The 27,002-nt window shown below is 40.0% G+C and overlaps 1 protein-coding gene across 1 annotated transcript; it reads left to right on the forward strand.

Annotated features, from left to right (window-relative positions):
* Positions 1 to 40: 40 nt before the first annotated feature.
* LOC121382117 (DNA damage-regulated autophagy modulator protein 2-like) lies at positions 41 to 26,782 on the forward strand. The gene is made up of 7 exons (XM_041511620.1): positions 41 to 122; positions 1,475 to 1,528; positions 3,932 to 3,999; positions 8,884 to 9,023; positions 12,702 to 12,882; positions 19,564 to 19,649; positions 25,571 to 26,782. The coding sequence occupies exons 1-7, from the start codon at positions 55 to 57 to the stop codon at positions 25,799 to 25,801; spliced, it is 828 nt and encodes a 275-aa protein (XP_041367554.1). The 5' UTR covers positions 41 to 54; the 3' UTR covers positions 25,802 to 26,782.
* The last annotated feature ends 220 nt before the right edge of the window (positions 26,783 to 27,002 follow it).

Here is a 27,002-nt window from a genome sequence, read left to right on the forward strand (position 1 = left end):
TGAACCCAGCGTAAGGTTTTCTTCATATTCCAGAAACTACGATTTTTAGGAAATATGTCTTGTCGTGCTGATGTCCTGCCGATTTTGCTCGTAGTTTTTCTACCACTAACATGTGTTATAACGTAAGTATGGTTTGTTTATATTACATCAACTGACGTTTGTTTTATAACCGTGTTATTGTTCTGTTCTACCGCTGACGTGTTGTATAGAAAACATGTTTAGTTTGATGACATATGAACAGTTACTGATCTTTGTTTGAACAGCCAAGCTATTTTCCTGTCTCTGCGGCAAAACCTTACATTTTTCATATTCTTTAGTTAATAATTCTACAAAAGATCTCAAGTGGTAACGCATTACATTTTGTTTCTAATATTATTGAGTTAATTATGCAAAAGATGTTGAGTGGCAACACATTGCTGTTTTATATTTTTGAGTTAATTATACAAAATATCTCGAGTGCCAATACATTACATTTTTCATTATTATACAAAATGTCTCGAGTGGCAACAAATTACATTTATTGTATTCTTGAGTTAATTATACAAAATGTCTCGAGTGGCAACAAATTACATTTATTGTATTCTTGAGTTAATTATACAAACTATCTCGAGTTCTTGAGTTCATTATGCAAACTACTTTGAGTGGCAAGACATTACTTTTTTCATATTGAGTTAATTATGCAAAATATCTCAAGCGGTAAAACATTACATTTTTCATATTCGTGAGTTAATTATGCAAAACATCTCCAGTGACAACATATTACATTTTTCATATTTGTGAGTTAATTACGCAGCGATAATATGGTGGTGGTGGTGGTGGTGGTGGTGGTGGGGGGGGGGGGGTTGGAAGGGATGTGGACAAGGCTTAGTTAAGTCCGTTGAGTGCTCGCCTGAGGTGCTTTCGTTGCAGGATCGAACCACCTCGGTGAATACATTCAACTGATTGAGGTTTTTTTCTCATTACAGCCAGTGCACCACAACTGTCAAAGGCCGTGGTTTGTGCATTCCTTTCTACGAGAAAGTGTTTATAAAAAAATCCATTGCTACTAATAAAAAAAATTAAGCGGGTTTCCTCTCTAAGACTCTATGTCAGAGTTACCAAATGTTTGACATCCAATAGCCGATGATCAATTAATCAATATGCTCTAGTGGTGTCGTTAAACAAAAAAAACAACAACAACAGTATATTCATAACATTTACAAACGTGACAAATGCATACCCGTTCTAAAAATGTGATAAAAACAAAACTGCTTCCAACTATTTAATATTAAAATGTACTGAAATTATTTTACATTTAAAAAAAGTAAGATTTTTCATGTCAACTTTGCCGTAGAAAATTCTTTGAGATTGGTTTTTGTGTGTGTGTGTGTGTGTGTGTGTGTGTGTGTGTGTGTGTGTGTGTGTTTTATAGCGTTACAAATTTATTTGCTTGTCTAGTTTCTCTTTTCTTCATTTGTTTATTTTGTCATTTCAGTTATGTTATGGCAGTTGTACTGGGCCACGTGGACCCCGAGTTTCCATACATTAGGTATGTGAGATTGCACTTGCTTACATCGATAAATTCTAGAATTTCCATACATTAGGTATGTGAGGTTGCGCTTGCTCACATCGATAAATTCTACACTTTCCATACATTAGGTATGTGGGGTTGCGCTTGCTCACATCGATAAATTCTAGAGTTTCCATACATTAGGTATGTGAGGTTGCGCTTGCTTACATCGATACATTCTACACTTTCCATACATTAGGTATGTGAGGTTGCGCTTGCTTACATCGATACATTCTAGAGTTTCCATACATTAGGTATGTGAGGTTGCGCTTGCTTACATCGATACATTCTACACCTTCCAAACATTAGGTATGTGAGGTTGCGCTTGCTTACATCGATACATTCTAGAGTTTCCATACATTAGGTATGTGAGGTTGCGCTTGCTTACATCGATAAATTCTAAAGTTTCCATACATTAGGTATGTGAGGTTGCGCTTGCTTACATCGATAAATTCTAAAGTTTCCACACATTAGGTATGTGAGGTTGCGCTTGCTTACATCGATAAATTCTAAAGTTTCCATACATTAGGTATGTGAGGTTGCGCTTGCTTACATTGTCGCGCTTTCTTGCATCGATAAATTCTAAAGTTTCCATACATTAGGTATGCGAGGTTAGGCTTGCTTACATTGATAAATTCTAGAGTTTCCATACCCTTCAGAAAAAGTAGGGAAACCTGAAATATTAATGATAACATCAACTATTAGACCGAACATACGTTTTGACCACAGACATCCTAGTAAAGAACGTTCAGGTCTGTTTATCAACACACCGAAAAACATTCCATAGTTTGCACGTGCATCACACAGTTGTCCCGTGGAACATTATTTCTGTCAATCTTTTTCATTCTGTTGATTATACAGTTGTTATTGTTCTGCTTTTAGTCATTTTTATTGTTTGAATTTGCGATTTACTGATAAATTTTTTGTCAACTTTCAAATTTCACTCCTGACCCCAATCGTCCTTCCAGATCTTTGGTGGTCATAAAACCTACTGTAATACTGAACTACCAATTAATTCACTATTAACATTTATCTATCACAAAAAACAAAACATCTATATTCGCGTCTAGATACGTTCAATATGTTAACTTAATATTTATGAATACTATTCGTCCACATGTGTTTTATGTATATAACTATCACAAAAAGAAAACATCTGTATCCGCGTCACATTCAACATGTTAACTTAATATTTATTAATACTATTCGTGTTTTATTTATATAACTATCACAAAAAGAAAACATCTGTATCCGCGTCACATTCAACATGTTAACTTAATATTTATTAATACTATTCGTGTTTTATGTATATAACTATCACAAAAAGAAAACATCTGTATCCGCGTCACATTCAACATGTTAACTTAATATTTATTAATACTATTCGTGTTTTATGTATATAACTATCACAAAAAGAAAACATCTGTATCCGCGTCACATTCAACATGTTAACTTAATATTTATTAATACTATTCGTGTTTTATGTATATAACTATCACAAAAAGAAAACATCTGTATCCGCGTCACATTCAACATGTTAACTTAATATTTATGAATACAGTCAAATTCTGCTACACTGCATTTAATCCATTCAACTGATTGGGGTTTTTCTCATTATAACCAGTGCACCACAACTGGTCAAAGCCAATGGTATGTGCTTTCCTGTCTGTGGGAAAGTGCATATAAAAGATTCCTTGCTGCATTAGACAAAATGTAGCGGGTTTCCTCAGATGACTACGAGTCAGAATTATCAAATGTTTGACATCCAACAGTCGTTGATTAATTAATCAATGTGCTCTAGTGGTGTCGTTACCCAAATCAAACATTATTTTATTTAATATTTATATCTACTATTAAATTCTGCTACACTGCATTTAATATGTACACAACTACCACAAAAAAACAACAACCTAGCATGACATTATTTTTTCAAGCGCAACAATTTAAATATGTGACGATTCTTAAAGGGACAGAACCTAGTTTTTAAACACTACAACCTATTTTTTCACTATTAAAACCGTTTTTTTGATAATTTAAATAACAAGTGCTCGTATTTTATTAGTTAGAATATTCATTTGCGTACACCTGAAGTGGTTCTGGTCATCCAGATTTTTGCAACACCCCAAAATACATTTTTCATAATTCTAAAAACGCACGTTCGTCTGCGAATAAATAGTTATCTAGCCAAGCTATAGATATTTTTAGACAACATTTCCCTGTTTAAACACCACATACTTTAATAGCTTTTCTCTGTTATAGCCGTATCCAAATGTATGTTGCAGGTTTGTAGATTAAATAAACTCAGTGTCCATTTTTACGGGCTACAGCTAGGGTATGCGCCTTTAACCAAATTTCTGTAACTGAGATTGGATTTACTTGCAGCGACACCGGAACTGTACCGCCAGAAAGCTGCGTGTTTGGCATTCTGCTCGGCCTGTACGCTTTCATTTGTAAGTAACTCAAATTTAAAGTATGTTAGTGTTAGAGACCTCGACGCGAGGAGTGTGATTAATTGCTCGCCTAACTTAGAATATGATTAGTCATTTAAGACATCAAACTTTAAAGTATGTTAGTGTTACTCACCTCGACGTCTGAGGAGTGTGGTGAGGGAGATTGCTCGCCTAACTTAGAATATGAGCTAGTCTGAGGAGAGTGATGGTGAGGGAGAGTTACAGCTAAGAGGAGCTAGTCTGAGAAGAGTGATGGTGAGGGAGAGTTACAGCTAAGAGGAGCTAGTCTGAGAAGAGTGATGGTAAAGGAGAGTTACAGCTAAAAGGAGCTAATACTTACTCTCCTTGAGCTAGTCTGAGGAGAGTGATGATGAGGGAGAGTTACAGCTAAGAGGAGCTAGTCTGAGGAGAGTGATGGTGAGGGAGAGTTACAGCTAAGAGGAGCTAGTCTGAGAAGAGTGATGGTGAGGGAGAGTTACAGCTAAGAGGAGCTAGTCTGAGGAGAGTGATGGTGAGGGAGAGTTACAGCTAAGAGGAGCTAGTCTGAGAAGAGTGATGGTAAAGGAGAGTTACAGCTAAGAGGAGCTAATACTTACTTTCCTTGAGCTAGTCTGAGGAAAGTGATGGTGAGGGAGAGTTACAGCTAAGAGGAGCTAATACTACTCCTTGAGCTAGTCTGAGGAGAGTGATGGTGAGGGAGAGTTACAGCTAAGAGGAGCTAATACTTAACCTCCTTGAGCTAGTCTGAGGAGAGTGATGGTGAGGGAGAGTTACAGCTAAGAGGAGCTAGTCTGAGGAGAGTGATGGTGAGGGAGAGTTACAGCTAAGAGGAGCTAGTCTGAGGAGAGTGATGGTGAGGGAGATTTACAGCTAAGAGGAGCTAGTCTGAGAAGAGTGATGGTAAAGGAGAGTTACAGCTAAGAGGAGCTAATACTTACTCTCCTTGAGCTAGTCTGAGGAGAGTGATGGTGAGGGAGAGTTACAGCTAAGAGGAGCTAGTCTGAGAAGAGTGATGGTAAAGGAGAGTTACAGCTAAGAGGAGCTAATACTTACTTTCCTTGAGCTAGTCTGAGGAAAGTGATGGTGAGGGAGAGTTACAGCTAAGAGGAGCTAATACTTACTCTCCTTGAGCTAGTCTGAGGAGAGTGATGGTGAGGGAGAGTTACAGCTAAGAGGAGCTAATACTTACTCTCCTTGAACTAGTCTGAGGAGAGTGATGGTGAGGGAGAGTTACAGCTAAGAGGAGCTAGTCTGAGGAGAGTGATGGTTAGGAAGAGTTACAGCTTACTGAGGGAGAGTTACAGCTTGAGCTGAGGGAGAGTACAGCTGACTTTCCTTGAGCTAGTCTGAGGAAAGTGATGGTGAGGGAGAGTTACAGCTAAGAGGAGCTAATACTTACTCTCCTTGAGCTAGTCTGAGGAGAGTGATGGTGAGGGAGAGTTACAGCTAAGAGGAGCTAGTCTGAGGAGAGTGATGGTGAGGGAGAGTTACAGCTAAGAGGAGCTAGTCTGAGGAGAGTGATGGTGAGGGAGAGTTACAGCTAAGAGGAGCTAGTCTGAGGAGAGTGATGGTGAGGGAGAGTTACAGCTAAGAGGAGCTAATACTTACTCCTTGAGCTAGTCTGAGGAGAGTGATGGTGAGGGAGAGTTACAGCTAAGAGGAGCTAATACTTACTCTCCTTGAGCTAGTCTGAGGAGAGTGATGGTGAGGGAGAGTTACAGCTAAGAGGAGCTAGTCTGAGGAGAGTGATGGTGAGGGAGAGTTACAGCTAAGAGGAGCTAGTCTGAGAAGAGTGATGGTGAGGGAGAGTTACAGCTAAGAGGAGCTAATACTTACTCTCCTTGAGCTAGTCTGAGGAGAGTGATGGTGAGGGGGAGTTACAGCTAAGAGGAGCTAGTCTGAGAAGAGTGATGGTGAGGGAGAGTTACAGCTAAGAGGAGCTAATACTTACTCTCCTTGAGAGTGATGGTGATGCTGGAGAGTTACAGCTAAGATGAGCTAATACTTACTCTCCTTGAGCTAGTCTGAGGAGAGTGATGGTGGGGGAGAGTGATCTAAGAGGAGGTGAGGAGAGTGGAGAGTTACAGCTAAGAGGAGCTAGTCTGAGGAGAGTGATGGTGAGGGAGAGTTACAGGTAAGAGTAGCTAATACTTACTCTCCTTGAGCTAGTCTGAGGAGAGTGATGGTGAGGGAGAGTTACAGCTAAGAGGAGGTAGTCTGAGGAGAGTGATGGTGAGGGAGAGTTACAGCTAAGAGGAGCTAATACTTACTCTCCTTACTCTGAGGAGGGTCCTTGAGCTAGTCTGAGGTGAGTGATGGTGAGGGAGAGTTACAGAGGAGAGTGATGGTGAGGGAGAGTTACAGCTAAGAGGAGCTAGTCTGAGGAGAGTGATGGTGAGGGAGAGTTACAGCTAAGAGGAGCTAATACTTACTCTCCTTGAGCTAGTCTGAGGAGAGTGATGGTGAGGGAGAGTTACAGCTAAGAGGAGCTAGTCTGAGAGAGTTACAGGTAGTCTGAGGAGAGTGATGGTGAGGGAGAGTCTGAGGAGAGTGATGGTCTGAGGAGAGTGATGGTAGAGTTACAGCTAAGAGGAGCTAATACTTACTCTCCTTGAGCTAGTCTGAGGAGAGTGATGGTGAGGGAGAGTTACAGCTAAGAGGAGCTAGTCTGAGGAGAGTGATGGTGAGGGAGAGTTACAGCTAAGAGGAGCTAATACTTACTCTCCTTGAGCTAGTCTGAGGAGAGTGATGGTGAGGGAGAGTTACAGCTAAGAGGAGCTAATACTTACTCTCCTTGAGCTAGTCTGAGGAGAGTGATGGTGAGGGAGAGTTACAGCTAAGAGGAGCTAGTCTGAGGAGAGTGATGGTGAGGGAGAGTTACAGCTAAGAGGAGCTAATACTTACTCCTTCCTTACAGCTAAGAGGAGCTAGTCTGAGGAGAGTGATGGTGAGGGAGAGTTACAGCTAAGAGGAGCTAGTCTGAGGAGAGTGATGGTGAGGGAGAGTTACAGCTAAGAGGAGCTACTGATGGTGAGGGAGAGTTACAGCTAAGAGGAGGTAGTCTGAGGAGAGTGATGGTGAGGGAGAGTTACAGCTAAGAGGAGCTAATACTTACTCTCCTTGAGCTAGTCTGAGGAGAGTGATGGTGAGGGAGAGTTACAGCTAAGAGGAGCTAGTCTGAGGAGAGTGATGGTGAGGGAGAGTTACAGCTAAGAGGAGCTAGCTAAGCTAAGAGGACTTACTCTCCTTGAGCTAGTCTGAGGAGAGTGATGGTGAGGGAGAGTTACAGCTAAGAGGAGAGCTAGAGTGATGGTGAGGGAGAGTTACAGCTAAGAGGAACTAATACTTACTCTCCTTGAGCTAGTCTGAGGAGAGTGATGGTGAGGGAGAGTTACAGCTAAGAGGAGCTAAGTCTGAGGAGAGTGATTAGTTCTCCTTGAGCTAGTCTGAGGAGAGTGATGGTGAGGGAGAGTTACAGCTAAGAGGAGCTAGTCTCTAAGAGGAGCTAATACTTACTATCCTTGAGCTAGTCTGAGGAGTGTGATGGTGAGGGGGAGTTACAGCTAAGAGGAGCTAGTCTGAGAAGAGTGATGGTGAGGGAGAGTTACAGCTAAGAGGAGCTAATACTTACTCTCCTTGAGCTAGTCTGAGGAGAGTGATGGTGAGGGAGAGTTACAGCAAAGAGGAGCTAGTCTGAGGAGAGTGATGGTGAGGGAGAGTTACAGCTAAGAGGAGCTAGTCTGAGGAGAATGATGGTAAGGGAGAGTTACAGGTAAGAGGAGCTAGTCTGAGGAGAGTGATGGTTTACAGCTCTACTTACTTCCTTGAGCTAGTCTGAGGAGAGTGATGGTGAGGGAGAGTTACAGCTAAGAGGAGGTAGTCTGAGGAGAGTGATGGTGAGGGAGAGTTACAGCTAAGAGGAGCTAATACTTACTCTCCTTGACCTAGTCTGAGGAGAGTGATGGTGACGGAGAGTTACAGCTAAGAGGAGCTTGTCTGAGGAGAGTGATGGTGAGGGAGAGTTACAGCTAAGAGGAGCTAGTCATGTGAGGGAGATACAGCTAAGAGGATCTGAGGAGAGTGATGGTGAGGGAGAGTTCAGCTCTAGTCTTACAGCTAAGAGGAGCTTGTCTGAGGAGAGTGATGGTGAGGGAGAGTTACAGCTAAGAGGAGCTAGTCTGAGAAGAGTGATGGTGAGGGAGAGTTACAGCTAAGAGGAGCTAATAATTACTCTCCTTGAGCTAGTCTGAGGAGAGCGATGTTGAGCGAGAGTTATGCATCATCATGATCATGATCATCATCATCATCATTATCATCATCATCATCAAAATCATCATCATCATCGCCATCATCTTCATTATCATCATCACCATCACCACCACCACCATCATCATCACATCATCATCTTCGTCATCATTATCATCATATTATCACCACCACCATCAACATCATCATCATCACCACCATCATCTTCATCATCTCATCATCATCATCACCATCATCATCATTATCATCATCACCACCATCATCATCATCTTTTTCATCATCACATCATCTTCGTCATCATCATCATCATATTATCATCACCACCACCATCATCATCATCATCGTCATCATCATCATCGAACGAAAAGTGCATGAATAATCATGTTCTTCAATCAATACTTTAAAACTGCAGCAAATAACAAGCAATGATCATGTTGGTTGTGCATTTCCTCAATTATTTTGGTTTAAGCTGTTCAACAATAATATGACTGTTCCAAATATGGAATTTTGTGATAAATACACTTTGTTTACACATTTCTCATGCAAGCGATAATACTTTTGTTTTGCTTAGCAAGCATTAAGAAAAAACGCTACAGATTGTGTTAATATTTATTTTAGGTGCGTTTGCAATATATATCCGCTATTGTCAAGTAGCAGCATATTGTTTTGAAAGGCGGGGGTTGGTTAGAGCAAACAAGGCAGCACTCGTTCTGGGTCTCACGTCTTCGTTTGGAATCTTCTTGGTGGCTAACGTCCAGGTATGTGCTGCATATACATTTATGACCAAATAGTCAAATATAAAATAAATATTTCGTAATCGCGTAAAATAGTTCTCGAGATGCATATTCTAGATAGAACTGACGCCTGTGAGAACGGCTGTGGATATATATATATACTCTTCAAAAGAAGAAACGCAAAACCACATTGTCGTAACATTTGGAGAATTGATTTAATTATTGAATGGTGAGTCCGATAATTACCAAATGTTGCAGGATTGTTCACAATTCACTCTAGTCCATTGTGAGTAAGTGATAGGACACACCACCAAGGTCAAGGTCATTTGGAGTCAATACCGGGTGTGGCCTCCGCGTGTGTTGACAACTGCCTGGCACCGCCTGCCCATTGAAGCAACCAGAGTACGGATGACGTCCCGGGGGATGGTGGCCCACTCGGCCTGCAAGGCTGCTGCCAGCTCGGGCAGGGTCTGGGGCTGTGGTTGTCGCTGTCGGAGGCGTCGGTCCAACTCGTCCCATAGATGCTCAATTGGGTTCAAATCCGGTGATATCGATGGCCAAGGAAGGACATTAATGTTGTTGTTCTGTAGGAAAGCCGTTGTGAGACGTGCTGTGTGAGGCCTGGCGTTGTCATGTTGGAACACTGCGTTGGCGTTGGCCATAACTGGAACGATGTGTGGCCGGAGGATCTGGCCAATGTAGCCCTGTGCATTCAGGTTGCCCTGCACGTGGACCAGGTCAGTTCTGCCAGTGTGTGAGATGGCTGCCCACACCATGACACTACCCCCGCCGAATCTGTCCACTTCCTGTACGCAGTTTGCCGCATAACGTTCACCACGACGCCTATACACGCGACATCTTCCATCATGACGTCGGAGCAGAAATCGGGACTCGTCACTGAACCACACCTGTCTCCATCGCAGTTGAGGCCATTGTCGATGAATCTGGCACCACTGCAGTCGGAGTCGACGGTGTTGTGGTGTTAAGATGACACCTCGAACTGGACGTCTGGCACGAATTCCTACCTCACGTAGGCGGTTCCGTACGGTCTGGTCGGATATCCTGCGCAAACCTGGTATTGCTGCGGCTGTGGAGGTGGCAGTAGTCAATCGTTCCCGAAGGTGGCGTACCCGGATGTAGCGGTCCTGCCCGGGGGTAGTGACCCGTGGTCGACCGGATCTAGGGAGGTCACGTGTTGATCCATGTTGCTGGTAACGGTCCCACAGTCTGGAGATGGTGCTTGGGGACACATGGAATGCCCTGGCAACGGCCGTTCTGGATTCGCCTGCGTCTAGTCGGCCGATGGCATTGTTTCTCTGCGGTTCACTGAGACGTGGCATGTCCTGGATTGTCAACTGTCGGCCAGATACAGAGGCCAGGCAAGCGAACACCCTGCACTTTTATACTGTCGGTGTTCATGTTGCACGTGCAGACAACGCACGTGCAGTGGTGACATGGTTTGCACGTGGCTGCGTTTTTGCGAATATTCACATTTTGAAACTTTATTTTACAGTAGCTGCGTTTTATCGAATGTAACCGTGGGAATGTGTTTGGGACCTTATATTCACAAAGCATGAACCGGTAGGAAACATACAATCGGAGTTATAACCCATTTGTACCCTTTTGCGTTTCTTTTTTTGAAGAGTATATATATATTAATATATCAATAAAGGTTATAACCAGAGAGTGGTTCGGTATCGTTAATATCAATTATTAGGAATACAAATAATGTATTATGCATCGCTGTTAGCGATGGTAATAAAATCTTCGTATCTGATGCATGTGTGTGTGTGTGTGTGTGTGTGTGTGTTTGTGTGAGGGGTATGGGGTTTGGGGGTAACTATAAAATTAACAATGAGACTCTAAAGAAATGCATTCCGTTAAGCTGTTTAACCCTCCGTTGAATCGAGAGTTAGCATAGTCTAACGCCAACTGTGTATTTCTCACATGTTAGTTACATTGTTTATTTGTAATAATTCTCCGTTCTACGATGTGTTTGTTTTGGTGTCTCCTTATTTCTATAGCTACATACGTACATGCATGTATTAATAGTATAATAAAGCAGAACTATTTATGTTTTCTGATTAGACAGACTGCCGTAGAACTAGTATACAATCAAGACAAATTAATTAAAAGAACATTGCCCCAAAAAGTGATTTATTTATTTGTAACCATTATTCTTCATGACAAACATTATTTAAATATTCACATATACTATAATTATACCGCCTATTAGACGTTTTTGTATTTCAAATTGTGACGTACATATTCTTAGAGATTATGTTTTATTACAGTTTACTGAGTTATATCATGTTTTATTACAGTTTACTGAGTTATATCATTTTTATATTACAGTTTACTGAGTTATATCATTTTTATATTACAGTTTACTGAGTTATATCATGTTTTATATTACAGTTTACTGAGTTATATTATGTTTTATTACAGTTTACTGAGTTATATCATTTTTATATTACAGTTTACTGAGTTATATCATGTTTTATATTACAGTTTACTGAGGTATATTATGTTTTATATTACAGTTTACTGAGGTATTTTCTGTTTACGGAAGATATACGTTTCTACTTATGCAATACGAAACTACTTTTCTTTAATGTTACAAAATAAGGGAAGTAACTATTGTTACCTTTGTTTGTTATCCGTCAACTCAGAGTTATTAAAACTGATAGATATTATTTTTCTTCCCAGTGTTTAAAGGCATATTGTCACAGACCACTGACCTATTTAATGGTCTAACAAAGTATTACCTGAACAAAAATAATTTGATTTGTCCCTAAATGTACTTTATTCAAACATCTTCATAACCACCATACTCCATTTATTAATGACATTACGTAAAAATAATTGAATTATGGCAATGGTCCATAATTCAAAAACTAAATTGTCGAGAGAGATGACATGGATTTCACTCCATCATCGTTCATCTAAGGTGATGCGATAGCTAGATTTGGTTTCTAACAATTAATGTAATTTTTATTTATTATCCATTTTTAGAGAAATAAGGTCCTTAAATCCGTGACAGTATGCCTTTAATACTGGTAGTCTATGGCAAAGAGAAAACAAACATACCGTGGTGACTTCACACCAGCTTCAGATCTGGGTACGAACATAAGTAAGGGATTCGCACAACTCTTCTGTTAGTACTTGCACTTCAGTGGTAAAGCGCTCACGGTTGGTTTGGGATAGATTCCCGTCGGTGGGCCCATTGGGCTGTTTCTCATTCCAGCCAGTGCACCACGACTAGTATATCAAAGGCTGTGGTATGTGATATCCTGTCTGTAGGATGGTGCATATAAAAGATCCCATGCTACTGACGGAAAAAATGTAGCGGGTTTCCTCTCTAAGATTATATGTCGCAATTACCGAATGTTTGACATCCTATAGCCGATGATTAATAAATCAATGTGTTCTAGTGATGTCGTTAAACAAAACACTTTTTGGGGGGCCTGCCAGGTGACGGCAGAGACAGATCATAACAGTCCGAATGTCCGTCTAGCTCTCAAACGGCAGAGTACTCGGGCTACACTTCTACCTACCAAAGTTGCTGTAAAATTTAAATATTTAAAAAAATAAAACATTACCCATTTTGTTATATTTCAAGTTCACTGTTAATGATTGCTTGGTATTTATAATTTTCACTGTAATTTATTCGCACTGAAAACACTATTTCTATTTAAACAGGAAACCAATCAGATCGTAGTTCATCTGTGTGGTGCGGTCCTGTCATTCGCTGGTATCGGCGTATACTTCTGGTTTCAAACTGCGCTGTCCTACATGGTGAAAACTATACCCGGATACTGTGGATGTGTGCGTCATTTCCGCCTGGTGTTGACGCTCATACACCTCTGCTGCTGTATTGCAAATATCCTTTTAAAAAGTCTTTCAAGTGACGCTTTTTCTCATTCTAAGCAGTGAACCACAACTGGTCCAAAGCCGTGATATGTGATTTCCTGTCTGTGGGAAAGTGCCTATACAAGATCACTTGTTGCATTAGAAAAAATGTAGCGGGTTTCCCCTGATGACTACGTGTCAGGATGACCAAATGTTTAACATCCAATGGCCGATGATTAATTAATAAATATTCTCTAGTGGAGTCGTTAAAACAAAACAAACTTTAAATTTTTCAAGTGACGCGTTCAGGATACCGAGCGCTTGTGAACTATTTGACTGGTATTAAAGTTGAAGTTAAAGTTTGTTTTGTTTAACGACATCGCTAGAGCACATTTGTTTATTAATCATCAGCTATTGGATGTCAATCTTTTCGTAATTTTGACATATAGTCTTAGAAAAGAAATCCGCTACATTTTTCCATTAGTAGCAAGGGATCTTTTATATGCACCATCCCACAGACATGCTAGCACATACCACAACATTTGATAAACCAGTCGAGGTTGGTACACTGGCTAGCACGAGAAATTGCCCAGTGTGCCCACCGACGGGGATCGATCCCAAACCGACCCCGCATCAAGCAAGCGCTAAACCACTGGGCTGCGTCCCGCCCTTGACTGGTATCATCTTTTTTTTTTTTTTTTTTTTTATCATATCACATTCATGTAACGTTAAGCACAACAACCCAGTCTAGCCAGTGATCGCGATCGTTCGACCTCCTAAACATATCACAGCGTAGGCAACGGAAGCGGAAGGAGAGCAGAGTAGCTGGGAGCACTGCCCCCACCCTTCCCAGCTCTGAGTAACCAAATATATGCGTCGTTCCAGTTGAAAAGTGAATTAATAACTGACCGCTCCAATTGCTGACATGTTCCGACACCCATGTTGAATGTTTGATATTAACATATAAAGATATTTGATATAGATTTTAAAAATCACTTCTCAGTCCTATAGTGTAAATTTTCTGACCTACTTTCCGTGACCTTGACCTTGATGACGTCACGTGACCTCGTCCTGCCGGGCGCCATGACCTACTTAGACCGGCCCCTGACCTACTTAGCCCGGCCCCGACCCGTCGTACTTAGCAACGCCCGTGCTATCCTGTCTGTGGGATCCCTTGCTACTAATGGGAAACTGTAGCGGGTTTCCTCTCTAAAACTGTCCAAAAGTATGTTTCACATCCAATAGGCAATGATTCATAAATCGAGGTGCTCTAGTGGTGTCGTTAACCTACCACATCTAAGGACTCGGCCCGACGCCAGGTAGTGTGTTTAATTTTAGCGCACTGAATGATGAATGGTTATCACTGTTTACATCCGGGAAGCGGTGGTATCCTATTTTATTGTTGGTGGCAATACTGAACTAGAAGTTACATTCTTAAAGACGTGAAATAAGAAATGATTTAAATGGTGTAAAATAGAATTCTCGCTCTACCCTATCTGATAGCGCATTCACAAGATTATTATGAACTAACCTATTTCGTCACTTCATTCCGCGCTTCGCCGCTCGCACATATAACGGTTTAAATGACAGATGTTGTTAACATGCTTTTAGTAGTCAAGTGCGAACGACTTCGCGTCCAGCGCTGAGGGTACGTCGTTCGTATCTCATGTGGGGAAATTATATTTTTCTATTATTTTTTAAACCAAAATAATAATTTATAGTTTGTTTTTATTTTACTTATTTACTTACTTATTTATTTGTTTATTTATTTATTATGTTACGATTTTTTTTTCAAGCAGCCTCTAATAACCCTGTGGGGACGGGACGTAGCTCAGTGTTCCCTTGATGTGCGGTCGGTCTGGTATATATCCAGCCAATGCTCCACAACTGGACAACGGTATGTACTATCCTGTCTGTGGGATGGTGTAGGATCCCTTGCTGCTATTCAAAAAGAGTAGCCCATGCAGTGGCGACAGCGGGTTTTCTCTCAAAATCTGCGTGGTCCTTAACCATATGTCCGTATAACCGTAAATACAATGTGTTGAGTGCGTCGTTAAATAAAACATTTCTTTCTTTCTTGTATAACCATAAATAAAATATGTTGAGTAAATAAAACATTTCCTTCCTCGTAAAATAAAGATTAATTGAACACAAATATTTTATTTTGTTTTAGCCATAGGAAAAGAAAGACATATTTGTCTCGAAGAAAGGAATGTTTGTTAAGAAGAAAGGCATATGTGTTAAGGAGAAGAAAGGAATATTTGTTAAGGAGAAGAAAGGAATGTTTGTTAAGGGAAGAAAGGAATGTGTGTGTGTGTGTGTGTGTGTGTGTGTGTGTGTGTGTGTGTGTGTGTGTGTGTGAGAAAGATCCCCAGCCCATTGCTTTGAAGAAAGAACGCGTGACTGCAACTGAACGCTCCGACCTAAACTATGATCTTTTAACTACATTTTAAACACAAGTATTTCCCTAGAGTACAAGCCTTTTTACAGGGCTTTTTTAATTACCAAATAGGTAAATACAGTGGTCGATCTAGGATCGATCCCCGTCGGTGGCCCATTAAGCTATAGCCAACTAGTGTATTATGTCTGGTATATCAAAGATCGTGGTATGTTCTGTCTTGTACACACAGCTCTTGCTACTATAAAGTAGCGGTAGTAATATCCAATCACAAATCTAGTCATAGAGTAAAAAACACAAAAAACAAACGCAATGGTTTGGTTTTTCATTTATTTCTAAATTACAAATCACTGACACATATATAAAATGGACACACACTGGGTTACATCGAGAGGCCTTAAGGGCGACATGTGAATAATATGAGTGTTCATTTCTCTTCATCATCGTCGTCCTCCTCATCGTCGGTATCGTCGTCGTCTTGTTCATCCAAATATTCGCCGATCCATGAACGATACTGATTTAATTTAGAACGAATCTGTGGTCTCACATCTTTGTCTGGATTCACAAACTGTAAAATTTTTCTGGTGTTGGGACCTTTGTCAAAGTAATGCATATAGGTCAGGAAGCGAGAGTACGTGTCTTTAAATAACTTCCATTGCAATGTCTTCATGTTTCTTTCAATGGCATCTTGGGACATGTTTTTTTCTTCGTAGCGTTTCCTCTTGCTTTGGAGATAGTCACGATTGATGTCGAATACACGTTCCACCATGAGACGAATGCCTTCGTTTTCCAGGTCGGGCGACGGCTCTTCTTCTTTTTCATTTCCCTCTTCGCACGTTTTCACGTGTCGCTGCAAGTCGCTTCCGTCTTTAAAGACCAGACCACACGTATCGCAAGACTGCATTCTCTTGACTTTTTTCAGATAGGGTTCTACCTCATCATCTTCTTCGTCGTCACTTTCGTAGGCGGGTATGCCTGGTAGTTTTCTCTTGAATGCGTTTCTTTGCATGATTTGCATGTAGAGCTCTTTCTTCGTCGGTGGCTGCAACTCTTCTGAGACATTCGCCGTTACGTTCGTGCTTTTATACCATTCGGACGGCCCCGTCTCTAAACCATTAGGCCGAAGACGCCAATGTTCGGGCGTGGTCGGTTTCAAGTCCACCAAGAGATGTCCGTAGGGCCTGTGGGTAGCTTCCTCAAACTGATGCATGAAATAACGAGTATTTCCAGGATACATCTGCCGTGCCAAAGTCAGAACTTGCTGCTTGTCGATGGGGTTGTTGAACAGCGCTAGATAATGGCAGTTTCTTCTCTGTGTCGGGTCCTTGCTGTGATACAAGTTCTGGTTGATGGCAATCACAGAGAGGTTTCTGTGGTGATGCGAGGTCGGTGATGCGAGGGTCTTTTCCAGCTGTAGACATCAAGTCGTCCAACACGATGAGATTTCTGACTCTGGGATCCAAATAACGATCCTTTTCCAAATTCTCAGGTATGCCTTGAACAAATTTCACTCGAGCAACCATTTTGATCGTATCATAGAGGGGTTGCCATCGTTTGTAGAGCCAGATGACGCGCTGGGGAGGCGGCTGGATTTTACCATCTCTCAACAATTTGTATACCAAAAATGTCTTTCCACACGACGTGGGTCCCGACACGATCATGGTGAAGGGATGTAGCAATCTTAGGGGATGCTGCTGCTGCTGTGGTGGTGGTGGTGGTGGTGGTGGCTGCTGTGGTGGTGGTGGTGGTGGTGGTGGTGGCGGTGGTGGTGGTGGTGGTGGTGGTGGTGGTGGCTGCTGCTGTGGTGGTGGTGGTGGTGGTGGTGGCTGCTGCTGTGGTGGTGGTGGTGGTGGTGGTGGTGGTGGTGGCTGCTGCTGTGGTGGTGGTGGTGGTGGTGGTGGTGGTGGTGGTGGCTGCTGCTGCTGCTGTGGTGGTGGTGGTGGTGGTGGTGGTGGTGGCTGCTGCTGTGGTGGTGGTGGTGGTGGTGGTGGTGGTGGTGGTAGACCTTTAGCATGTTTTTGTTGAAAATGTCTTAACATGGCGTCTCTCCTCGAGAATGTGAAACCACATTCTGAACATGTGCTCTGCATGACGACTCTAAATGAAATGACGATATCTGACCCACATAGTTCCTTTTATAGCTTATTTAGAAATGCTTCTGCCGTTTCGGGGCTTTCCAACCCGTACCACTTTGTTGTTGTTGTTGTTGTTTCCGTTTCAGATCGGCTTTGGCTTGCTCTACCACTTGTTGTGTTGGGGAGACCATGACGACTTTGGGTGTCGGGGACTTGTTTTGTTCCTCTTTTTCTTTTTTCCACGTGGGATCGTAGAGTTCTAGACATCGATCCACACTGTACATGATCTGACTTTTCCCACCACGTTGCACTGGAAAATGAGGTTGAAGTTTACCTTCTGCCTGCAGTTTATAGAAACGGGTCCACTTATCCACGTCGGGTACATATAACTTGTACTGGTCTGACATGTTGCTCCTCTGAAAGTTCTACCTCAAATGACGAGTTTTCCAAAACTATTTTACTTATATACCTTATGACGCATAAAGATATGGTACAGGAATATTTGAATGTGTGTGTGATACGTATGACCAGTGTCCCTCCTCCCAAGCACAAATCTCATCGTGCGAGCTCCCAAAAATAATCGTTACCAAAATATTACCCTTTACCAGTGTTACTACCATAGGGACACGTCCAGAGACACACTCATGGACCCAGGACATAAATAAGAAAGCAAAACCTGTTATTCACGGTTTTATTCACAACATACAACATGAAAACATAGCACACAAGTGTCTAAAACATTTAATGTATGAACAGGTTGTTCACATAAGGACATCTTGGAGAGAGTCTGTAATGTTCCATCACTGGGTCGTCTGTTTTCTTCCATCGGTAGACGCGAAGTTCGCAACAGTAACAGGTGATGGCATCGTGGTCTCCCGTGTAGTAGAAACCGGCCTTGGCAAGTTCTTTTGGTTTTTGACGTAATTGTATGGGCCACCGAGCATACGTCAGCATCCGGGCATAGAAATGTCTCATTTCGGGACGATGACAGAACACGTAACGTCTCGAATAGCAATCTTCCTCATCCCAGACAGCATCTGTTTCACAGGCAGCATCCGTCTGATCTGTGGGTTCATCCACGAGTTCGCCATCTTCAATTCTATCCCCAATTTTACGTGTAGCATCCGCTTGATCCACACAATGAGTACTCTTCTTCTCATCTTGTTTGCTAGTCACACATTTGATTGTATGTCTTTCTGAACATTTGCAGACCAAGACGTCGTCCTCGTCGCTACTGTTGCTACTAAGACTGATCGAATATCCCGATGCCATCTTCTTCGTTCCAGATAGAGTGCAACAAGCCACAAGAATGTCAGAATCATAAAACACGTCTGTTCTCTAGTAAAACGAACGTATATCTGGTCGTTTTCGGCGAGCGAATGACAATGAACCGTATCTAGCCTTTTTATACTCTTTCGTCTAGTCTTTAGGTCAGGGGCGGTCTAAGTAGTCGTAACGTTGCACACGGTACAGTAGTCCGTCATCTAGGCCAGTCTTTAGGTCAGGGCCAGTAGGACGAGGACGTCATCAAGGTCAAGGTCACGGAAAGTAGGCTCACGTGACGTCATCAAGGTCAAGGTCACGGAAAGTAGGTCATGATTCTCACAGGCCTAATCTACTATCACCATAAACGTTGTAATCGTTCAAGTGTTACTTGTAATTCAAATACATTGTAGTTCAATTCGCAGTTTGTGTAGCGGTCTATCGATGTAATTATGAGCTACACAACTTTAAAATGGCAGCGCCATTACCAAAAGACCACCACCAACAACAACAACACAAACCCAACCGTTTGCTGCAAACCGAACAATTCTGCCGGATTCACGTTTTCAGATTTAATTGATCATTAAATCTCATTATGCATTTCTTCAGTCACTGTCTTTTAATTTAAAGGTTATCAGTTCATTTCTTATATTTCAAACTGTATAACTGTGTCCTCAATAAAATGTTATAAAATAACAATCGAACTCTTTCTTCAGTTGTAGTTCCGGTCACAAGCTTTGCCGAAAGTAGTATTACAATGAGGTTCATGGAGGTTCTATTTTTTGAGTCACATGACATCATTTGGACCAATCGTAGCATTTATAATAAAACAATATTTACAGTCTCAAATTGTTTGGTGGTTTTTGTCTCCTTCTTGTATAAATATATAGAAATATTTTCGCTATCGCAGTTGCATAAACATAACATGTCGCGTGTTTCGTAGTCAAATTGTTCTATTTGCTTTAACTTGGTTCAGCGCTTGTTTGTGGAGCAGTAGCCACCAGTGAATTAAAGGACCACGACGCACGAAAACACCGATTTCACTGGCATTCTCAAGATGGGGTAGAGTATATGACATTTTGTATCCTCTCTCTCTCTCTCTCTCTCTCTCTCTCTCTCTCTCTCTCTCTCTCTCTCTCTCTCTCTCTCTCTCTCTCTCTCTCTCTCTCTCTCTCTCCACAACTCTAATATACTTGTCCTTGCGTTCAGCTAAAGGACTGTCACCACTTGTGGATTTGGGTAAATATTTGGCATTCTTCCATTAGAAAATTGTTCAAGCACGCCTGTCTAGGGCACAACCTCTTATACTCGCCATAGAGTTCTGTCCATGAGGCGGGATTTGTTTTCGATTAGCATCAAGAGATTTATTTAATAAGCACTTTCTCACAAACAAGACAAACCATTCTACTGCCTTTGACATGTCAGTCGTGGAGCACTGGTAGGAATCCGGAGATAACCGTTATAGACCGTGGGCCCACTATACCCCCCCCTGCCCCCCCCCCCCCCCCCCACACACACACTAGGGATTTTTCAAGATGACTATATCTTTGAAGCCTATTCATAGACATATTCAAATCAGCTTGTCTACGTTTCAGTGTAGGCACCCTATTTATTTTTAACAGGGCAAATTTCTGTTCAAGGTGAATGTTCCACATAATTTTCAAAAATATTTGAAAATAATTCTGGACTATCACTGCTTTTACTTTAAAGCTGGGTTACTGGTGAATGTATTCCACCATTTTTTTTACATTTTTGGCATCTGACTAAGCATAGTGAGTCAATGAATTTGAAATGTCCTGAGTATTACAAACATAGTATATGAAAAAACTGCATGGCAATGTTCAAGTTAACATCCAGACATATTTTGAACAGGTTTAAGATCAAATTATGAATGCTATTCATGCTCAATTAAATGTTCATAACAACAAACCACAACGCAATGCAATATATGTGGTATGGATATAGTACCAGGGGTATACTCACCAGCAAAAGTTACACAGTTCCCGATATACGTAATTCTCTATGTACATGTGTATATATACATACCGTACCTAAAACATTCTGATCCTTTTATTATTGTATTGTATTTAATATCTGAAGCCAGCATTACTTAAATATGGTGCAGTACATGCTGTCTAAACCATTTACATGTATTTTTTGAATATTTTTATATTACACACAAGTCTTAAAACATAAAAAGTGAATTTACATACCCTTCTAGGCAAGTCTGCATTACATATACAATTTATCTGTCTCACAACAGTTCATCTTACAATAGCTAGGTTTTTTATTGCTTTTTGTAATATTTTAGAATTGCAGTTCTATTTATATTATGCTTAACGTATGTTTTGGTGTATATAATTGATATCTACATAGAATATTGTCATCAGGCAAATATCTAGCACTATAAAAATCTAACTTTCATTCCCAATTCTCAATCATTTTATGTGACCCAAATATGATATATGTGAAGTTTACAATTTTCTATTTCTTCATAACAATTACAAAACAATATAATATGAGGTATGAATAATTATATACTTCTCAAAATAAGTTAATAGTAAGCAATGCCAGAAATGTATTAATTTCTATGTATACACATACTTAGGATTGCCTGAAGCTTTTATTATTAAAAAAACAAATTGACCTGGCTTTTTTCTATAACATATTGAGGATTCATTATTCAAATATGGTTAAGTATATGGAGTTTATATACTATGTTCACAAATTTATAAAGACGTCCCACTGTTCTTAGTACCAACCAATTATAAGTACCTTTCCTCGGCATGTGTGTTAAAACATTTACAATTCATCTATCTCACTGGAGCTTGTACTATTTTTAAAAACATATTTGTATTTAAATTGTGCTTAATTTATGCTTAGGTTTATATAATTGACATCAAATATAGTCATCAGGCATATCTAGTACTTGACTTTCTTTCCTATTTCAGTCTTATCATCTGACTCAAATATAATGTCTATTATGTTCACAATATCTGTAATTTCTTATTTTGTCCTCTGGGCCTTTGCTCTTGTTTCTCCCTCAGTATGTCAACAGCTCTTGTTATCAGATCACAAACCATCCACTTCAGCTTCAGTATTTCTTTGGACATTTCTCAGCCATTTCTATGTGGTTGAGGAATAGCCTGGACTTTGTTATATGACTAATACCATATGAGACCATGACAATTTGCTCTCTTTCAATTTGCTCTATTGGTACAGCATATTTTCAGGGAATATCTACTGGATGGAAGGTTTGCAACTAATCCACAGTAGCATAATAACAGCATTCGTGGTTTGGCACTAAATTTCTCATGTGAAAGGGTTCTTCCAAGCCACACTTGATCTAAGGAATCCCTACAAAGGTCTTAAGAGACTGGAAGACCATTTAAATGAAAAAAAGAAAACTCTGCCCTCAGCTTCTTGGGAAGAGGGTTCTATTTGTGAGACAAAGTACATGTTTCAAACGCAAACCATGTCTGAGGGTGTTGTAAAGTGCACAAGAAGATGCAGAAACAAAGATTATACTTCAGTGTCTGTACATTGCTGCCAGTTCACCATCCCAGATACGAACATGTGTATACACTCAATTTGGCAACAAGAGGCATCTTATAGATGTGCACAGCATCATTAAGGATGCAGGGAAGACACCAACTAGCAATTCCAGCTGTGCTTGCCATTACTGGCTATGATACCAACAGTGCTTTTATGCAGAATGGAAAACTGGAGGTTTTGAATATTCTCAAGCAACACCAAGACTTCCTTGAAAGTCATGGAAGTTCAGCAAAAATTGATGTTCATATATTTAAGAAGCAGATCATTTCATATACCTTCTCTATGGGAGTGCAGGTGCGAATAACATACAAAAAGATCATGACTTGAGAAATATCTGGAAATGTTTGTTGCCAAACCAAGGATGATAATATTGAACTACAATAGAGTATAAATCAGCCTTCTCCACTCTACATGTATATATTCACTGAGAATGCTCTGAGAATGCACACAAAGAGAACACATTGCCAAGTTGTCATTTGGTATCAGTCATGCCAGGCATACCATGCTATTCCCCAACCAAATTGTCATATGGCTGAGAAATTTTAGAAGGCACACTAGAGATGAAATAGTGATATGATACCATGAGAGCTGATGGACATACTGATGGAGGAACCGGAGTAGAGTCTGGAGAAGGAGAATACCAGAAATTGTGAACATGACAGACATATTTTAATTGCATGAAAATGCAAAGGAATATGAAAGGAAGTCAAAACGTTCCTAAACAATATTTGATGTAGAAACTAATTATATACACTTGAGCATAAGTTAAGCACAATGTAATTATAAAGGCAAATCTAAAAATATTACAAACACAGACTAGTATATGATGAACTTTTGTGAGATAGATGACTTGTACATGTAATGCAAAGAAATTATGGTAGGTACACAAAACTGATGCTTTAAATTTTTAACACTGGTGTTTAGTAAAGAGGGACATATTCATAATATTGATGCACATACATGTATACTCAACAAAATTAATTAAGGGCTAGTAAACTTTCTTATATTATAATATAATTCTTTGTTACTGTCATATTATTTTAGCATGTTTTGGTCATATATATGGCTTCTGTACATTGTTTCAGTAAACTTTTACTGGTTATACACGCAAAAAACACTGGGTATTTCACAAGTATTTGTTACACATTTGTTCAGAATGTTTTTTGTCATTGTGTTCTCTCAAACGTGTTATTTAAGTCATTAAGTTTAAGAACATGCCACAATGCTGACAACTTTCAACGGAAGAAGTTGTATTTTCCCCCATATTTAAAGGAAAATGCTAAAATATCTATTGGACCTTAATTAATTTTGTTGAGTATAGTATAGGCAGATATACTGAACCATATTTGAATAATGCTGCCTCAATATATTAAATACAGTGCAATTTTTAATAGTAAAAGGTTCAAGCAGCCCAAAATATGTGTAAATATAGAAAATAATGCATTTCAGGCATTGCTTAACTTTTGCCGATGAGTATATCATTATTCATACCACATATTGCATTGTTATATGGTTTGTTACTATTAACATCTAGTATAGGATGAATATCATTCATTTTGGCCTTATATCTGTTAAACATTTATATGGATGACAAATTTATCACTATATTTAATTTTACAATATAGTGTTTTTTGGGACACAAAATGTGCAACGGTATCCCCATTCAAATGGCGATATTTTTTTAATCCACCAACATTTTTGCTGCAGACAAGCAGATATTAAATTCATATATAATGAGTTATCTAAAAATACTTGTCTCCAAAAATCCCTGGGGGGGGGGTGGGGTGGGGGGGGGGGGGGGGGTTTCGGTATCTGGCCCATGGACTATTATGTCCACTATTGACGCATTGCCATTATGCTACATTAAGTTCCCAAAATGTTATGTTTCCATTTAATTTCAGGTTTTTTTTAGTGTTTCGCGTACGTTTTTTTAATAACAAGTCTAACATAGTTTTGTGTGTTTTTCGTAGTATATCTAGTTCACTGATTCGAATGTCTAGATTCCGTTGTACCAAATCAATTTCTATTTCCCATAATGTTAACGTGTACTAATAAAATTGGTATCAGCGCATTCAGGCAGTGCACTAGAAAAAGTGTGGCACCTCAGATTTAATCAATCTCCAAGACAATTGTATGTGTAGGATTTAAGGGAAGGAAGAAAAGAAATGTTTTATTTAACAACACACGCAACACATTTTATTTACGGTTATATGGCGTCGGGCATATGGTTGAGGACCACACCGATATTGAGAGAGGAAACCCGCTGTCGCCATTTCATAGGCTGCTCTTTTCGATTAGCAGCAAGGCTACTTTTATATGCAACATACCACGGCCTTTGTTGCAACAGTTGTGGAGCACTGGTTGGAACGAGAAATAGCCCACTGGGCCCATTTGAGGGTGTTAATGGATATTTTTATTAGTAACCCTGAGTTTTGCTGAAAACTGCAGCTCAATGTTAAGGGATACCCTGCACTGGTTTCACCCTCTTGTGTATTCTGCATAAGAAATCAGAAGACGGTATTGTTTTATTTAATGACGCACTCAACACATTTTATTTAAGGTTATATTGCGTCAGACATATGGTTAAGGACCACACAGATATTGAGAGGAAACCCGCTGTCGCCACTTCATGGGCTACTCTTTTTCGATTAACAGCAAGGGATCTTTTATATGCACCATCCCACAGACATGTTAGTACATACCACTGCCTTTGATATACCAGTCGTGGTGCACTGGTTAGAACGAGAAATAGCCCAATCGGCCCAGTGACGGCAATCAATCCCAGACCGACCGCGCATTGAGCCCATTCAAAATTAAAGGTACCCTGCACTGGTGTCAACCTCTTGTGTATTCTGCATAACAAATCTAAAGAACAAAACCGTTATCCACAACCAAGACGACAAAGTAGTTGATGTATTGGCAATGTATAACAGTATTTAAACAAATAATCAATGTCTCTGTTACAACCAACCAGAGCCTCAGTTGCTTTTACTCCGTGCATCTCGAACTTCGATACCAAAACTTTCTACTTTAGTACAGCGCAACGTGTAAGAACCCACTGATGTCTAACGCAAGGGACCGAATTTACGAAGCCTGTATTCAATAGCCGGCTCATTTTGTTTCGTTGTATTAATTAAATGACCAATGTACTTGTTAATATTAAGCAATAATGCACATTGAATATCGTTGACTATGTCTACCAGGCCAAATGCCTTGCTTAACCTTTCCTTTAAATGTAGGTGTAAATGTATGTAGTTACACGCGTGCAAGACTTTAAAACAGGCTTTGTAACTTCGGCCTAATGTATCTTACATACGGTTTAATCAAGTGTCTAAAAATTGTTTGTAGTGTATTAATTTGTTCGTGATTTTTTAAAAGTGTATTTATCCATTTTGGTTTCTGACATATTTCTATTATTATTTCCATAGGGTTTCTTGTGGCACGTGGCTTCTGCTTCATTGGAGTGGGTGGTGGCCTTCATATCCGTCGTCTATTTTCTCTCTTTTATTAGAGAGTTCGGTCGCTTCAGGTTCACATTCCCTCAAGTCATATTTACCAATATGGCACAACTGAATGGAACAGACAACGACAGCTTAATGATTTCAACGATAAATAAAATCACCAAAACAGAACCAAATCCTACTGCTGAATGCATTTAGACCAAATGGTCACGTGGGACAATTTTACAAAACATCGGATGTTATACCGGATATACGTTTACATGCGTTTGGCAAATATTTCAGGTTGAAAAAATTATCAATATGGAAGATGGAGCATTTTAAGGACAACAGAAAGTGAAATACGTGTACTTCAAACTGTATTTGTTGTACTACAATAGTACTAAACATAGTGGTTTAGTCGGCTATTGGGTGTCAAACTATGATAAATGCAAATACAATGTTTTGTGAAATTGTGCCATTGATGATATTTGACTGGTTGAAAACATATTTTTATTGCACACAGAACAAAATGATTTGATACAAGTTTCCTAATTTACACAATCACAACAAGACTGCTGACCCAGGATTTTCTCAGAACAAAACTGCAGTCTAGATGACATTTATGGTGGCTGTTTGACATATTGTCGCTAGTTTGATGAGTGCCACCACAAGTGTTTGTTTAGACAATCTCAAGATAATGTTATCTACATACCTGTACTACATTTGGATAGAGTTACAATAGAGTGAAATAAGAGGCTATGACGTTGATGCGGGAAAATACCCTTAACAATAGACGAAAACTCGTCTCCATAACGGTTACTTCTCAGACGTATGTGTGTTTTCACAAATATGAAAAATGCATGATATTAGAAACACCAGGATGACCAGAAACACTTCGGATGTACGGAAATTGATAATCTAAGCAATAAAATCTATGTAATGTTTGATGTCAATAATCACAAAACGGCTCTAATAGTAAAACAAATACGATGTTGTGTCTAAAACTAAAGTCTGTCCCTTTAAAGGGAGTCTGTTGCCATGGTGAGATGTTTACGACTAACAGATCCTTTAAAGGGAGTCTGTTGCCATGGTGAGATGTTTACGACTAACAGATCCTTTAAAGGGAGTCTGTTGCCATGGTAAGATGTTTACGACTAACAGATCCTTTAAAGGGAGTCTGTTGCCATGGTAAGATGTTTACGACTAACAGATCCTTTAAAGGGAGTCTGTTGCCATGGTAAGATGTTTACGACTAACAGATCCTTTAAAGGGAGTCTGTTGCCATGGTAAGATGTTTACGACTAACAGATCCTTTAAAGGGAGTCTGTTGCCATGGTAAGATGTTTACGACTAACAGATCCTTTAAAGGGAGTCTGTTGCCATGGTAAGATGTTTACGACTAACAGATCCTTTAAAGGGA

This window comes from Gigantopelta aegis, chromosome 9, assembly GCF_016097555.1.
Source record: "Gigantopelta aegis isolate Gae_Host chromosome 9, Gae_host_genome, whole genome shotgun sequence".
Classification (NCBI taxonomy): Eukaryota; Metazoa; Mollusca; class Gastropoda; order Neomphalida; family Peltospiridae; genus Gigantopelta; species Gigantopelta aegis.